Source organism: Amia ocellicauda, chromosome 13, assembly GCF_036373705.1.
Source record: "Amia ocellicauda isolate fAmiCal2 chromosome 13, fAmiCal2.hap1, whole genome shotgun sequence".
Classification (NCBI taxonomy): Eukaryota; Metazoa; Chordata; class Actinopteri; order Amiiformes; family Amiidae; genus Amia; species Amia ocellicauda.
In genome coordinates, this window is record NC_089862.1 from 13068040 (window position 1) to 13085578 (window position 17539).

Below are 17539 nucleotides of genomic sequence, written 5' to 3' on the forward strand. Positions count from 1 at the left end.
GACATGTGGACACAAAGTGAGATGCATGTCACTAAAATCTGGGGTCTTTCAATCAGGCAGTGACACAAGCTGAAACAAGCTGGAAAGAAATGCAGAAGCTGATAGTGTAGAAGATGGGTTTTCCTCTTTCCTTTAAACACATTACCACCTTTGAACTGCTCTGCACCTCCCCAGACTCCAGGGGAGGGAATCTGCCGGGCAGAGATCAGGCACCTGCCATAACACTCTGTAACATCGATTGGAGACAACTCTTTTTTGCAATGTTAAAATTGTATAGTGGATTTTCCTTACTTTTGACTATGCTACCCTGTCCTAAATTAAACACAGACAGGAGAAAAATAAACACACATACCGTGTTTACAAAAAAAGAAATCCAGGCTGAAAATATAGTTTTTGAAGTTGGTTGAAGGAGTCTGTGTCTCTGTCTGTATCAATGTCAGTGAAGTCAGCACAGAGATGCCTCTCAGAGATTGAAACTGGCCCTTATAGCTGCTAATCTGATGCTTAATAGCTGTGTATCTGTGGTTTAAGATGAGTTCCTCTTTAAGGGGAAAAGGGAAGAGAAAATTAAACTGGAAACAATATTGATTTATCATAATGTGTCTGCACTATGTACAGTGACCTCAGGATGAATTAATAATGTGGTAACATAGCTCCTTGAAATAATAAGGCTATGTTAAAACATTGAATTATATATATATATATGACCTCCTTCAATCCCACAATGCACCGCTTGGCGGAAGTGCCCTGCTACACAGGCGGGGTTTACAGTTGCGCTCATGGCAGCAGTAACATCGTTATCTCTCTCTGTTTCCTGCAACAGTCAAAATGTTTTTTACTTGCTGTGTTGCTAATGCGTTTCCGACAGGGATTCAACGCGAAACCCACAGGCGTTTCATGTCACTGTATCCGGCCATTAGAGGCGCCTGTTGATGACAACGTGCGTCGTGTGTTTGTGTGTTCATGTGTTTGATCACTCACTGTACGGCATCCTCAGTTACGGCCAATTACGGTTTATAGAATCGCAGCTTGAGTGTATTATATCGCGCTGTTTAAGCGATGTCGGATTAATTACATCAAACATGCTCCGTATTATACATTATTAGCATGCAAAATACTATTGTGACTCACTACAAGCAGTAGAAGGGAACGGATGTGTGTTTTAGGATGGAGACGGCTCTGCAGGGGCTGCTGCAGGCAGCGGCCGCCCTCCACCCCGACAGGCCGGCGGTGCGATTTGACGGCGGCGGCGGCGGCGCGTCTCAGAGCTACCGAGAGCTGCTGTCTCTTGCCAAGCAGCTCACCAGCCTACTGCACATGCGCTGCCCCTTGCAGGATAACGTCGCTATTGGGTTATACACTCACACAGAGTTAAATCTTGCCAGCTGGATTTTGGGGTAATATTATTATTTTTATGATTGTTGTTGTTGTGCTAGAGACCTAAAATAGGAAATCGACTCACAGTTAGCTGTCAATATAAGAATCAATACTGACTGTTTTTAGAAAATGTACTTCACATTTAGGCCTAGATAGAACATGTTTTAAAATCCTAATTTATTGTTGGACATTATACTGCTGTATTAGTGTAGTGTAATGTGGAATGCAAAGGAAGGAAGTCAAACAATCAGACTATCATATAATATAACAATTGCTTCAGGTGTATTATTATTATTATGTCCACATTAGGCCTGCTTACACTTTCCTGTGCCAATAGTATTCTCCAGATTCCTGGCGCCTATGTCCCCATTGACCCTGATGCTCCAGCACATCTGTCCGCCGGAGTTATGCAGCAGTGCAATCTAGAGTATGTCCTCACTCAGAGCAGTCTGGTACAGGTACGTCTTTGCCCCATACTTTTTCAGCTCCTTTATCTTTACAAATATCCTGGCTCCAGAAACATCTTGTCATTCAGTCAGTGTAGAAACAGTGTTTCTTCCTTAGAAAATGATAGAGAGAGAGAGAGAGAAAAAAACATTTATTAAATAATGTAAAAGTGGGACCACAGACAACCTTACAAGACACAGTAGAGACCTCCCAGAGACAGGTGTATTTAACCTGCAATCATGTGACACACCTTAATTGCACAGAGGTGGACTCCATATAACTTATTACGTGACTTCTAAAGACAGTTGGTTTCACCACAGCTCAGTCAGGTGTGTCATAGCAAAGGGGGTGATTACTTATGCTTTCAATGATTTTCTACTGGAGTTTAAAAACAATCTGCAGATTATATTTTTCACTTTGACATTATGGACATGTTCTGTGTTGATCAGTGGCAAAACCTCCTGATTAAATCCGTTCTGATTTCATGTTGTAACACAATGCAAAGTGGGAAAGTCCAAGGGGGGTTGAATACTTTTGAGAGCAGCTGTACATCTGAGTTCAGGAAATTCATTTGACAGGCCTGCAGGTGGCAGTCTTAGCCTTAAATTCATACATGTAACTTTTGTAATGGATAACGTGCCTTCTACTGCAGATTATTGTGTGAGACAAGTTTCTAAGGCTTGTACTTTGTATCATGTTGCTGTTTGAAGATTTTTCAAAACAGCTGAAACTGAAGCTGATTGTTGTGGTTACAGTCCTAACATATTCATACATAATTCATTCTTTACCACTTTGAATAACTATCCGATGAAGATGTCTATATCGGTTTCTTTCCTTTTCTCTGCTGGACTGAAGGCCAGGCTTTTAACTGCTGTTGTGCAATAAAATCCCGCTGTGTGTCATCCAGATATATCATCAGATTGGGGAATTGCACTGATTTATGTGGCTTGGAGGCCTTCTACTGTAAGAGATCATTTGATAACAGATCAAGGATGCAGTAGTCTGAATTATAATCCCTCATTTGGTTTATTAACTTCATGGATACTAAGCCTTTTCTACGACTGCGTATTTGACTGTATATCCATACTTGTTGATAATTTGTTTCACATCTCAGCAGATGTTACTCTGTATTAGGCTTGCACTTATGTGTAAGTCAAATAACATTAAAGGATATGGTTTGTGCAGGATATAGAGGGTGGCTTTGTCAGTGAGAATCACAACTGCACTTATGTCAAAATAATGTGCAAACTGTTTTAATCAAAGAAGACAGCTAGGTTAAATTGCTACTTATGTTTGTACAAAATTGTATATACATTTTGTCCATCCTCAAAAATCTTTCATTGATTTGTATAGCTTTACCAGGACTCTTTAAAACACCAGTAATAAGGGCAGTTGTTTATTTGAGAACTTGCCTGAAGATAAATCAAAGGCAGTCATACTGAACCTTCTGCTACTTTCTCCTAGAGCTTCCGGGATTCGTTTTCTGCTTATATGCACTTTGAAGCCAGTGAAGTGTTGCCAAACCAGAACTTGACACTGGTGAAGATAAAAAGGAAAATAGCAAACAATCCACAAACGGGAAAAGCACTGAATCAAAAGGTCAGCGACAAAGGACGAGAGAAAGAACAAGCAGTGGATGAAGCAGTTCAATGTCGGACATTTACTCAGGAAATGGGCGGTAGAGGCCCTGGGTGTCTCGCCTATGTTCTGCACACTTCGGGAACAACAGGACTTCCCAAAATAGTCCGAGTGCCTCACAAGTGTATAGTGCCAAATATTGTGCACCTCAGGTAAGGTCTGCTATCTTTTGTTTCATAAGCATATGGATTTGTTTTCTCTGAGAGTGTGTCTAAAGACAGGCGGCATTGGCTTGCAGTTCTCCTGCAAGTCATTGTTCCAGCTTTTGTTTGTATTAAGCAGACTTCAGCAGTAGTTTCAGGGCAGTAATTAATTGACAATTATGTGAATTAAGGACAGGCAGGATAGACGCTCTGCATTGAAATGAAATGGTAGTGCCAAGGTTGCACGCCCTTGGTCTGTAAAACAAGTTCTATGTATCATTCATTCCTTTGAAGACATTTAAAGCTTAAAATTCCATTCAGTTTTCCTGGCATCGTACTGCTGCATAGCTGTAGAAGACATGAAAGATTAAAATAAAATGTCTAACTGGAGGTGACGTGTGCTTTTTTCAACATTAACCCGTGCCAAGGCAGAGGGGTTTAATGTGTCATATTACACATACTAAGAAAACTGTCTTGGTTTCTGTAAAAATATTGCTGTAATGTTTGGGAAACCACTGTGAAGTTTTCCTCTCCAGGTCTCTTTTTCAGGTAACGCCACAAGACGTTGTATTCATGGCTTCCCCTTTGACCTTTGACCCCTCCGTGGTCGAGCTGTTTGTTGCCTTGTCGTCTGGAGCCTCTCTGTTGCTTGTACCGACAGTTGTTAAAATGGTGCCAAATAAACTAGCTGAAGTTCTCTTCAAACACCACAGAGTGTCAATCATGCAGGTAAGTAGTTCTTGTATGAGGCTGTTTAGATTTAGATAAAGTTAATTGGCCTATGCAACAGATTTTAATCAATTTGATTGTATTGCATGCACTTGCCAGCTGGACTTTATCCCTGTGGTGACTTAACAGAGTTTTAAACACTTATAGAAGTACAGGAACAGTTTATAAATATCCAAGAGCTGGATATTGTAAAACAATGTATGCGTTATTTCAGGTATATTTTTCTTAAGCCTAGACTAAATGTAAACAACCTTTTCTTTAGTGTTAGATGATCAAAAGGATTGGGCCTGATGCTCGGAGGAATGTGTCACGTTTTTTTCCAATATGCTTGCTCTACAAATGTTTTCAAAATTCCTATGATGTGAGGCAGTAGATATTTGATGCAGGGTTCGTGATGTGTGGATATGAAGGCCCTCTGTGGACCTGCAGTGCTAATGGAATGATTCTCCCTGCTTGTTGTCGGTCTAGGCCACACCAACCCTGCTCAAACGATTTGGCAGCAGTTTGCTCCACTCAACAGTGCTGTCAGCTGCCACCCCATTGCGTGTTTTAGCGCTTGGTGGGGAAGCTTTCCCGTCCCTTGCTCTTCTCAGGAGCTGGAGGGAAGACGGGAACCAAACCCAATTTTTTAATCTCTATGGTATTACTGAAGTGTCTTGCTGGGCAACATGTTACAAGATACCAGAAGAAGCTATCAGCGGTAACTCTGTGTAAGTACCACTGTTGATTCCATGTCTGTCATTCCAACACTTTTTTTTCTGTGTTAAACAAGATGCAAAGTTTTACTCATTGTGGCGAATGGGAGATCACACAAATCAGAGTGGAGTACATTTTAAGGGAACTTGAAATTTCACAATATGCATATTGCTATTGTGAACGGTTAAAAAATGTTTTGTACATGAGTTTGTTTTCAGAGTGAATTGAGAAAGAACAGAGTACTTAAAGCAGTGCCCAACCCTGGCCACGTTGCCCCTTTGATGTGCCAGCTTGTCCATGCCGTGCAGCAGCTGTGATTTATGTGCAATAGCCCAGGCTTGGCCTCGATCTCTTGTTTGTTTGGTTTTTGTTTGGTTTTGTTGCAGCTCATCTATCAATGGTTTAAATATCACATTTTCTTTGTGTGTGCAATGGATATATAAAGTTTGTTCCATACTCTTTTAAATAGTCGTGTGTTTACATACTCACTGGCAGTGAACCGGATTGGGTCATACTGACATGCTTGATGTTTTCAAGTCCAGATCTTTTTTGAAAGTACGTTTATGTCTGGATTTAAATATGTTACGCCTGGCAAGTGGAAACCAATTGTCAGCCTTTTTGTGCTTTGAGAGGCCTGTATGGAAGTTGGTAGTGATGGACAGGTCATGCTGTACAGATTTTATGGCACACCTGATCCTTCAGTTCTCTATCTTTCTGTCTGTTTTTTTAAAGTGTGTGTAATTCTGTACCCTTGGGAATGCCATTGCTTGAAACCACTGTAGAAGTAAGAGACCAAAATGGTTCTGTGATCACTCAAGGGGAAGGACAGGTATTTATAGGTAAGAAAAGGTCTGTTTTATCACATCTATATGTCATAATGCATCCCATTTCTGTGCTAATTCCTCTTGGTTGGTGCAGGAGGGACGGAGAGAGTGTGTTTTCTTGGTGACGAAACAGTCTTGGCACCAGGCCTGATGCGTGACACGGGCGATTGGGCTGAACTGCGAGAATCCCACATGTACTACATGGGCCGCAAGGACCGCGTCATCAAACGGCACGGCAAACTGCTCAATCTGGAAACACTGCAGTTGGTAGGACACCTGTATAGATCAATGAAATACAAATCTGTTCACCTGCATTATTCCTGTTCAAGTCAACATTGCTGTTAACTATACAGCAGCTGCAAAAACTGAGGTTTAAAAAGTTTGTTTCCTTTATCACTAAGAGAAATAGCCATTTGAAAAGACTGACTTTATATTAAAAAAATAAATCACTGGATATATTTTGTTTTTCTTGTCTTAAAAATGTATGCATAAATGAACAAAACTAGGTTCTCTAAAGTCTGTATAAAACATATTTGTCTCTGCTAGGTTTTTATTTGACCACCGGTATTTGAAAGATAAGTAACCAAATTAATCTTTCTCCTTCAATGTCAGGCCGTGGAGAGTCTGAGCCAGGTCGAGGCTTGTGCAGTGTCTCACTATAAAGAGCACAGGCTCCTGGTTTTTGTGGTGGCTGCTTCTCAAAGTCCAGACATCGACAAGGTCATTCTTCACAGCCTCTCCAAACGCATGCCTGTCCACGGCATCCCAGACACACTGGTATGGGTTGAAGCCCTACCCCTCACATCCCACGGTCAGGAAGATATCATTATACCTGTGTGTATACATCTGTGTGTCCTTAAACAGATTACATTGCAATTGTATTTTAGTGTATGTGTTGCCAAATGTAAATGCAGACATTTGTATGTATATATACTGATACTGGCAATATTCGAAGCTTTAGGTCTGTTCATTTGAAGAGCTTTGAAATAAGAATTAAAATAATATTTCATGATGATTGCCCCTTTAGGTCTCAAACTAGTTTATATAGCATTTGTATTTTGTACTAAAGAAGAGAAAATTATATTGTTCATATAGTTTTATAGATATAGTATTTTATAGGTTTTAAATTGTCATATTCCATTAGTTTTAGGTGGAAAGAGTGTTTCCACTATTATACCCTTCCTAATCTCAGGGTTGAATGAATAATTATGACACTGCTTGGAACTAATGTTGATTTTTATCTTGTCTGTATTGGGGATTCACTTCTCGATCTTCAGGAAAAGTAAACATGGAAGAGTTGTTGAAGTTTTATGAAGGGCAAAGAGCAGCTAAAATGTCACAGGCAGGTCTGAATGGAAGAAAGGACTTGTGGGAACGCTTGCAAACACTGTGGAAGGTAACCAGTACTTAATTATGACCTCTCGTACTTCTTAAAAACTGGATATGTAGATTGTAGTTCTTAAACAACCCATTATTTTGGGTTAAAGCATGTATATTAAGTCTAAACACCAATAGTGTTTTCCTCCTGTCTTAGGATGTTCTTAGTCTGCCAGAAGATGCTGTGGTTCCTTCAGAATCTGTCTTTTTGTTTTGTGGGGGAGACTCACTCAAATCTCTCAGGCTTTCAGAGGAAATTGAGATCGCTGTGGGAAGGAGCACTCCTGGACTACTGGAGGTGATCCTGAGCGGCTCCTTTTCTGATCTCTATAACCACACTGCCAGATTGCTGTTCCCTGAAAAAGATGAAGAAACTGTCCAAAAAACAAATGTGAAAAGACAACTGATTGAGACCTCTTTACCCACGTATACAAAGGTTCCGAAAAAGGAGGAAACTCAGATTCAAATCAATTTTTTAAGCTTCACGGTGGTGAGAAAAGGTGGTGAGAGGTTAATAGTGGGTGCTGTACTACACAACCCCGCCTGTGAAGGAACTAGTGGAAACATTAACACCTTGAAGAAAGCCGAGGCCAGACATGATTTAACTGCAGGTCACAGCAAAGAAGGACGAAATGGGACAAAGAGGGTGGAAGCCCAGCCTGCTGAGAAGCCCGTCTCTCAGAGAGAGGACGCGTCCTTAAAACCGAAGGTGAGGTGGAAGTCGGACACTGGGAAGTGTGTGGATGCATCTCCAGTCCTGCTGCTGCCTGGAGACGGAGAGACACCGGCCACAGTTTACATCGGCTCTCACTCCCACAGGATGCAGGCCATTGACACGGGCTCGGGTGAGCTGCGGTGGGAGCGGGTGCTGGGAGGCAGAATCGAGGCTTCAGCAGCTGTGACCAAATGTGGCAAATTTGTTGTTGTAGGTTAGTATGCATTACTGTGAAAGATGTGTTGATATTGTGAGCGAAGCATACACATGTAGGTATTCCTCTATAAAATGTACCCTCATTAGGTTTCTGTTAATAAGATGTTTTGTGGCTGGCAGGTTGTTATGATGGCGTGGTTTATTTTCTAAGAGCGGATTCAGGAGAGAGCTACTGGATGTTCAGTACTGAGGACTCGGTGAAAAGCAGTCCCTGTGTGGACCTCCTGACCGGGCTGGTGTTCGCAGGATCACATGATGGTCACATCTACGCTTTAAATACAGAGGTAACAATGGGCTCCTTGTGTGGCATGAACTTGTGTGTGTGTGTGTAAACAAAGTGAACAGTGTCCAAGTCTGCTGCATATGGTTTGAATATACTTACGCTTGACATCACATCCAGGGTGATAGTTGATGGGGTGATTCTGAAGTGAGAGAATTGTTTTAAAACATTGGCTATATTGTGACTTTATTGGTTATATTGTATAAAAGTTGGTAGTGTTGCCACCAACTTTGTAACGTACCCACAATTTATCTGTTTATTAGTTATGTTTTACAGCCATTGTTTTACTTAAGGGAGTTTAAAACTGAATTGTGGAGCAGGATGAACCTCAATCACAGTTCACTCTACTTAAAGCACGACCAATGACATACACGCTATCATAATAACATATAGCAAGCTCCTTTTTTTGTGTAATTTGTGTAATTAACCATTGTTAATTTACTCGTGACTATGGATTTATCAATTGTGATATGCTTGTCTCTCTGTATAAGGCTGATTGTATAATTGTGAAGCACACTGCAGTGTAAATTGTGAATTTCTGTGGCCCTGGAGAAAAATATAATTTAAGTTCAAAGTTCTTTTTATTTTGTTCCCCAAAGACTCTTTCACCAAAACATATCAACTTACAATACATTAATATACATTTAGAAGTCTCTCATTTACTGTATTATGTTAAACATTTGGACATTTTAATTTGTTTATCTTATACAGGCCAAGCAGTGTGTTTGGAAGAGACACTGTGGCGGAGGCGGCGTTTTCTCTTCCCCTTGTTTACAGGATTCTCCCAGGCGGCTGTATGTAGCGACACTGGGATCCCAGTTTCTTGCAATAAATCCAGTAGGTGGAACATGTGCCCTGCTAATGCTGCTGTTTCTGTGTATGTGTGGATCATGTTTAGTCTAATATATGCTGCTATTACTCACAATTGATTGATAACAAACATTAAATGGATTAATGTTGTATTGTGGCATTCTAGGTCAGCACTTGTTATAATGTAAACCGCTTTAAGCAGCAGTGTTTAACTTCAGCTAAGCCTTTGAAAAGTGTCCATCACTGGAGGGGGAAGAGAGCCGTTTTTAGTAATTGCTGAAATTGTTTCCAAAACGAACAAATCTGAATTCCTAGGGGTCTATTAATCTGACATGTGATTTGTAATTATTTCCAGATAAATGATTGTATTATGCATCTAAAATTGTCATTTATAGAATCATTGTTCCACTGTAAAGGCTGGAATGAAAATTAGACTCACATTACATATTACTTTGAACTCTTCCCTACTTAATTGTTAAACAGACCACAGTAATTAACTTTCTGCTACCTCATCTCATTTTAACGCCCTTGACAAAACTTTTAAAAAGCATAAAATGTACAAAAAGGTCTGTGGGAATCTAATTTTATAGTGAAATCATTTTGCATCGTTACATATTAAAAGTAAAATGTACTTTAAAGATAGAAGAATGAAGATTAAAAAATAGTGTATATACAAGTGTTGTGTATATATCTATATAAGCTTGTATTTTAAATTGATCAATCCATATATTATATAGATTTAAATGTATTTGTTTCATCAGAAGAAAAAAAAGTCTTCATTTTCAGTGTATTTCATGTATTCTCTGGATCTCTGCTGCAGATGGCCTGTAAGTGGGATATATAGCACATTTCAAATCCATCAGTTTAAGTATAAAGATACACTGTCATAAATTGTTAATATTCTGCTTCAGTTAACAGCTTTCCTTATTGCAGGACAATGGAGACACTGTCTGGAAACACTCCAGTGACAAGCCTTTCTTTTCTTCTCCGCGCTGCTCCCACGAGTCTGTCTGCGTCGGCTCTGTCGATGGAAACATACACTGCTTTAGCCACGCCGGAGAAAAGGTCTGTCCCTGTCCCTGATCACAGACACACTGCTGTTAGTGCGCTGCTTCATTGGAAGACTGCATTATTAGGAAAAAGCACAATTGTTAGTAAATTCCCCAGTATAGCTTTTTCAGTGAATATATTCTTCAAGGTACTTTTCTCATTTCCAGCCCTGTGCAGAGGTGTAAAGCATAATCTCAGATCCATTTTTGCATTTCTATCTAATCCATTATATTTTTGCATACATAAGTATTACTTTAAAACTTTCGGGGTGGGGGCGGGAGTAAAAATTAATAACGTGACTTTGCATATTTCTTAAATCGCAGCTTTGGCAGTTTCCCACCAGTGGCCCCGTCTTCTCATCTCCATGCATTACGACGGGCTGCCCAGCTGATCAGAAACTGGTTTGTGGATCCCATGACAACTCTGTCTACTGCCTGAGTAGCAGAGGCAGCCTGCTTTGGAGGTTTGAAACCAGTGGGAAGGTTTTCTCCAGCCCGTTCAGTTTTGGTGGTCCTGACTGGGGTGGCCAGGCACTGGTGGCTGTGGCTTCCACAGATGGCACGGTGTGGATTATTGATGTAGAGAGCGGGACATTAAAGACTTCATACTCTCTACCAGGAGAAGTTTTCTCTTCCCCGGTTGTGTGGGAAAGGAGCTTGTGTGTGGGCTGTAGGAATGATTTTGTCTATTGTCTAGACCTTTAAACTGCCTCACTGGAAATACGTTAGTTTTGCACTTTGCACCTAATAAACGTAATTTCAACATGATTAAATGTGCTTTCTTTACGAGGCATATCAAATACAAGCTTCAAAATGTGATCAGGATTTGGAAGACTGAAAAATCAGCACAAACAGATTGAAAAGGGTGTTTTAAACAGACTGACTTTTTTATGTAATGCTGGTAACTGCCTATAAAAGCACACATTGCCTTATATTGTTTACTATTCCTTTGTTTTAAAGTCAGGTAAACAGTGTATCGGTTGTACACTAGATTATTTGAGAGAATTAACCTGGAATTGATCCTGCAGAGGTCTGGATTGCAGTGGATTGACCTCTGCTGGTTGCTTGGCACTTCAGGATAAGCAGTGATGATTCTCACTCTCAGATTTTGTCTTCAACCAATAAGAAGATAGGGCTGACTGCACCAGCATAAAGTCTCTGGACGAAATGGATGATCACATCTCTGTACATAATGACGGTGAAGGTGATTGCCGGGATTCTACTGTGTCAAACTAACACCATAACAGACACCCCTGGATATCTGTAGTATTGTGCCACCTGACTAGGCAAAATAATAATAATTGACAAGTCCAAATCTGGCATTTGTGGCTTGCTGCTCACAGTGGATAGCCTACGTTAGCCATCAGCAACAAAAAAACATTGGACACTATAAATCATGTGTTAAAGTACTAAATATAGATCCTTTTACACAGCAGTGTGGAAGCCAGACCAGACAGGCCAATAATGTTGATGGACTGGTCCTGGGAATAGTGACGCGTGACCAAGACCATTTGGATTGCTAGTCCACGGCAGGGAGGGAATTTCACGCAGAAGCATCTTATTTGAGTGTCACTGTCACACTGGGGTAGAGAGCGGTGGAGTGTTGAGTCCTACTACATACCATTTGCAGCTGACGCTAAATTATAGGTGTTAGAGGGAAGCAATGAATAAAAACTAAAACAATGTTTGAATATAAAGTGACCAGAATAGTGTTTGCATCACGGACAATAGTGGTAATATGTATTTCATAAACAGAGGTGTACAGTGAGGGAAAAAAGTATTTGATCCCCTGCTGATTTTGTACGTTTGCCCACTGACAAAGAAATGATCAGTCTATAATTTTAATGGTAGGTGTATTTTAACAGTGAGAGACAGAATAACAACAAAAAAATCAAGAAAAACGCATTTCTAAAAAGTTATAAATTGATTTGCATGTTAATGAGGGAAATAAGTTTTTGATCCCCTATCAATCAGCAAGATTTCTGGCTCCCAGGTGTCTTTTATACAGGTAACGAGCTGAGATTAGGAGCACTCTCTTAAAGGGAGAGCTTCTAATCTCAGCTCGTTACCTGTATAAAAGACACCTGTCCACAGAAGCAATCAATCAATCTGATTCCAAACTCTCCACCATGGCCAAGACCAAAGAGCTGTCCAAGGATGTCAGGGACAAGATTGTAGACCTACACAAGGCTGGAATGGGCTACAAGACCATCGCCAAGCAGCTTGGTGAGAAGGTGACAATAGTTGGTGTGATCATTCGCAAATGGAAAAACACAAAATAACTGTCAGTCTCCCTCGGTCTGGGGCTCCATGCAAGATCTCACCTCGTGGAGTTTCAATGATCATGAGAACGGTGAGGAATCAGCCCAGAACTACACGGAGGATCTTGTTAATGATCTCAAGGCAGCTGGGACCATAGTCACCAAGAAAACAATTGGTAACACACTACGCCGTGAAGGACTGAAATCCTGCAGCGCCTGCAAGGCCCCCCTGCTCAAGAAAGCACATGTACAGGCCCGTCTGAAGTTTGCCAATGAACATCTGAATGATTCAGAGGAGAACTGGGTGAAAGTGTTGTGGTCAGATGAGACCAAAATCGAGCTCTTTGGCATCAACTCAACTCGCCGTGTTTGGAGGAGGAGGAATGACCCCAAGAACAGCATCCCCACCGTCAAACACGGAGGTGGAAACATTATGCTTTGGGGGTGTTTTTCTGCTAAGGGGACAGGACAACTGCACTGCATCAAAGGGACGATGGACGGGGCCATGTACCGTCAAATCTTGGGTGAGAACCTCCTTCCCTCAGCCAGGGCATTGAAAATGGGTCGTGGATGGGTATTCCAGCATGACAATGACCCAAAACACACAGCCAAGGCAACAAAGGAGTGGCTCAAGAAGAAGTACATTAAGGTCCTGGAGTGGCCTAGCCAGTCTCCAGACCTTAATCCCATAGAAAATCTGTGGAGGGAGCAGAAGGTTCGAGTTGCCAAACGTCAGCCTCGAAACCTTAATGACTTGGAGAGGATCTGCAAAGAGGAGTGGGACAAAATCCCTCCTGAGATGTGTGCAAACCTGGTGGCCAACTACAAGAAACGTCTGACCTCTGTGATTGCCAACAAGGGTTTTGCCACCAAGTACTAAGTCGAAGGGGTCAAATACTTATTTCCCTCATTAACATGCAAATCAATTTATAACTTTTTTGAAATGTGTTTTTCTGGATTTTTTTGCTGTTATTCTGTCTCTCACTGTTAAAATACACCTACCATTAAAATTATAGACTGATTATTTCTTTGTCAGTGGGCAAACGTACAAAATCAGCAGGGGATCAAATACTTTTTTCCCCTCACTGTATGTTATGTCATGTATGTACCCAAAATCGTTTTTGATCCTACTGTAGCCACACCACCTATTTTATAATTTAGTAATGCATCATGTGAAATGAGTAAAATTGAGTAAATACCGTCTGTATTGTAAACATTATCAGTGTGTCGCTTACTCATTTAAACACGTTTCTGCTGTTTACATTATTATAGGTCCACCTTTTATCAAACCAGCAATATAGAGAACTAGTTCTGAAGTACACAATACTGAAACACAGAAAGTGAAATTGTATTGTATTTAATCTTTCTACATAATGCACAACATCTTCACTTAAAAGAATTCCATAGGGAGTTAGTCTAAGTGGAACAAAAAAAAAGTGCAGTTATTAAAAACATTGGTACGGATAACATTTGATTACACTACACTATTGCACAGTTATAAAGTTAAAACAAACAAACAATTGCACTTTGGGATAATTTAAAAATAAAATCATACTGTTTGGTAACACTTTACAATAAGTGTCCGTAATTCCAATGTTATAATACATGATGTAGTATGTGGTTTCCAAACAAATTCATATTCAATGCCTATGAATTAAGCATGAATTCAGGACTTATTCCACATTTATCCACAAATAGCCACTTATTTTAAAGTGTCACCAACTACTATAATGTACCATTAAATTACTTCTATACATACGTTATATAAGTTGATACATTAAGAAGCAAAATAAATCAGTTATGGTCTTCAGTTTGCAAACATGAGCAGTCCACGAAGGCTAACACAAAAATAGACGTTTACAGCAGGTAAACAGTAATTGGAATTGTTTTTAGAGATTATAATTTGAAAGATGCTTATGAAATACTGTGCAAGAATAATGCATTTATAAGTAGATCATAAACCACAGAACAGTAATACTTTTGTGTTTCAGTGCAAAATTTGTAGTGCTAAATACACGTGAAGTTTCAAACAAATTGTTTTCATCATGGTAAACTCAACAATGGCTTATATAACAGCAGTCACAGGATAACACTATTAGCATATAAACCAATTGTGTTTATTTATTTCTCATGAACTAAATGTAAATAACTAAAAATATAAATTAAAAACTGTGTCCTCATATATGCCTATATACAATAGGTTCAGAGACCAAAACATAAATAAATAAAAGCTTGAAAATCTAATTTAAAAAACGTAGCTTGGAAATAATTTAAAAAGCATCGTTTGTTGATAAACAGGAACCACTGCATTTTACATGTACATGCTTATAGTGGATTTAATCAGTAGATTTTAAATGGTGGAATTGATTGTGTGTTAATTATCACTTTCCATGCTAGCCCTTAAAACATTGCTGCTCTCTCAATAAGGGTATCATTGTGAAATTAGCAAACAAAAACTGAGACCCAACAAGAAATACTGAAAGCCAAAGATATACCCATCGTTTTTGTAGTGATAGAATTTGTTCATTTTTTCAGACAGGCATCTCAGACATGCTTCAATGATTCACAGACGTGTGTTAAAGTACATCAAACGATATTCATTTGGCTCCGTTGGTGTTATTTGGCTGTTAAATGACAGCTGATACCAATATATATGTAAGTTTATGACCTCATACCCCAAGAGGCATCTTGTAGTATTAGACTTGATGTAAACAGGTGGTCTGGTATGAGTTGCACATTTTCTGTGTTAGGATAAGGAAGCCTAGGGGCTATACAGTGGAATTTGAAGTCCTTGTGATCAGTGGTGAGTAAGGATGTGTTAAACAATAAAAAACATAGAAACTTAGTAAACAAGCAGTAGTGACACGTGGTGATAGTAGGACTGGGTTACTTGATAATCTGAGGGCAATCGCTCCAGGCCTTGGCTTTCCTCTTGGCCAGGGCCAGCCAGGCAGGTTCTGTCGAGACTTGCGGTGAATCTGAAGTGGGAAACCTTTTCGCCACGTCCTTAACTGCTGGAGCTGGAGACGTCGGGTCAGAAATCTCAACTGCAGCAGAAGGAAACAGAGTTAGCATTATGGGCAGAACGTGACATTTTAAGGTTGTGTTCAGAGCAAATCAAGATCTAATTTTAATCTCAAGATTTGTTTGCATTCTCTTTTCAAATATGTGCTTCTGAAAGCAAGTGAAAGAAGCTGAGCATCAGAAAATGAACATGCAGTTTCATAGTTACTGTCATGTTTGGTAAGCTGCAGCAAACAGAAAAAGATAGAAGGCAGAAGCAGGCAACGTCTAGCAAACCTAAAACTACATTTAAAATGCCTAGTTTGGGATTTGCAGTAGCTGGGCAGGTTCAGGTTTTGATGTAATAAGAACATAAGAACATTAGAAAGTTTACAAACGAGAGGAGGCCATTCGACCCATCATGCTCGTTTGGTGTCCATTAATATCTAAGTGATCCAAGGATCCTATCCAGTCTATTTTTAAATGTTCCCAAACTTTCAGCTTCTACCACATCGTTGGGGAGTTTGTTCAGATTGTGACGACTCTCTGTGTAAAGAAATGTCTCCTGTTTTCTGCCTTGAATGCCTTGAAGCCCAATTTCCATTTGTGTCCCCAGGTGCGTGTGTCCCTGCTGATCTGGAAAAGCTCCTCTGGTTTGATGTGGTCGATGCCTTTCATGATTTTGAAGACTTGGATCAAGTCCCCACGTAGTCTCATCTGTTCCAGGGTGAAAAGGTTCAGTTCCTCAGTCTCTCAGTAGGACATTCCCTTCAGACCTGGAATGAGTCTGGTTGCTCTCCTCTGAACTGCCTCTAGAGCAGTGATATCTTTCTTGAAGTGTGGAGCCCGGAACTGTCCACAGTATCCAGATGAGCTCTAACCAGTGCATTGTACAGTCTGAACATCACTGCCCTTGTTCTCAATTCTACACTTTTGACAATATACCCTAACATTGTGTTTGCCCTTTTTATTGCTTCCCCACATTGTTTGGATGGAGAAAGTGATGAGTCCACATAGACTCCTAGGTCTTTCTCATGCGTTACTTCATCTAGTTCTATTCCTCCCATAGTGTAATTACAGGGGACATTTTTGTTACCTGCATGTAATACCTTGCACTTGTCCACATTGAATTTCATCTGCCAGGTGTCGGCCACAACTGAATATTATCCAAGTCCCTTTGAATAGCCTGTGCTGCCAAGATTGTATCTGCTGAGCCACCTATTTTAGTATCATATGCAAATTTGACAAGTTTGCTAACTATCCCAGAGATTAGAAACTGCAAAGGCCCTAGTACTGATCCCTGTGGATCTCCACTAACAACCTCACTCCAGTTAGAAGCGACTCCTCTAATCGACACCCTCTGTTTCCTAGACATCAACCAGTTCATAATCCATCTACTTACATTACCCTGAATGCCTACAGCTTCCAATTTGAGGATCAGTCTTTGGTGTGGACATGTAATGTAGGACATGCAGCCACATGTCTAGGAGAGACATACCAGTAACAGAATTGGGGAGAGTGTTGGATTTTTTTAGTTGTTCCCTTCGTTCAAATCTGGACAGAAGAGAGTCTGGTTTCTTTTCCTCCTCCTGTGCGGGGGGTTTGGGCTCCACTGTGTTATTGCTGCTTCCTTTGTTATCCGAAGGACTAGTGAGTCCGGTCTGTAACACAAGAGTATCCGTGTTATTCGTCTTGTGGCAGGGGTGGTACACATGCTTTTATTTGTGTTAATTTGTTTGATTTCACTGCTGTTGGTTGTGTGATATTACATCATGACATGTGTGTGCTCTCCAAACATTAATTAAAAATAGTACTTCACAAAAATCAGTTCCATCCCTTTAGTAGGAGTTACATCCCAGTCGCACAAGCTAGACTGATTTGTCATAACTTTTATAAATTCAAAGACATGTCACATTTAAGGAGCATCTGGGGAAGCTTAAGTTCCTAAAAAGAGACATCTGACGGTTTGTCGAG

At 40.2% G+C, this 17539-nt stretch overlaps 2 protein-coding genes across 3 annotated transcripts in view; one reads left to right on the top strand and one right to left on the bottom strand.

Annotated features, from left to right (window-relative positions):
- The first annotated feature begins 738 nt into the window (after positions 1-738).
- aasdh (aminoadipate-semialdehyde dehydrogenase) lies at positions 739-11233 on the top strand. Its single transcript, XM_066719919.1, has 14 exons — positions 739-1397; positions 1715-1835; positions 3289-3614; positions 4142-4334; positions 4803-5044; positions 5763-5869; positions 5949-6121; positions 6467-6665; positions 7132-7250; positions 7389-8160; positions 8283-8446; positions 9154-9279; positions 10186-10317; positions 10626-11233. The coding sequence occupies exons 1-14, from the start codon at positions 1168-1170 to the stop codon at positions 11004-11006; spliced, it is 3285 nt and encodes a 1094-aa protein (XP_066576016.1). The 5' UTR covers positions 739-1167; the 3' UTR covers positions 11007-11233.
- Positions 11234-13903: 2670 nt separating this feature from the next.
- The window catches only part of cracd (capping protein inhibiting regulator of actin dynamics), a 40219-nt gene continuing 36583 nt past the window's right edge, over positions 13904-17539 (bottom strand). For both annotated transcript variants that reach the window (XM_066719917.1, XM_066719918.1), the window contains exons 9-10: positions 17064-17226; positions 13904-15609 (exon numbers count right to left, since the gene is read on the bottom strand). In XM_066719917.1, the coding sequence (XP_066576014.1) occupies positions 15449-15609; positions 17064-17226 (324 nt within the window). In that variant the 3' untranslated portion in view covers positions 13904-15448. The remainder of the gene's footprint in view (positions 15610-17063; positions 17227-17539) is intronic.

What these genes read in the sequence shown, in the direction of transcription:
- aasdh (XM_066719919.1), top strand. Translation starts at nt 1,168, where the DNA reads ATGGAGACGGCTCTGCAGGGGCTGCTGCAGGCAGCGGCCGCCCTCCAC. An exon ending in CCTACCCCTCACATCCCACG is followed by an intron (nt 6,666 to 7,131) that starts GTCAGGAAGATA and finishes CTCGATCTTCAG; the next exon opens with GAAAAGTAAACATGGAAGAG. An exon ending in TGGCAAATTTGTTGTTGTAG is followed by an intron (nt 8,161 to 8,282) that starts GTTAGTATGCAT and finishes TGTGGCTGGCAG; the next exon opens with GTTGTTATGATGGCGTGGTT.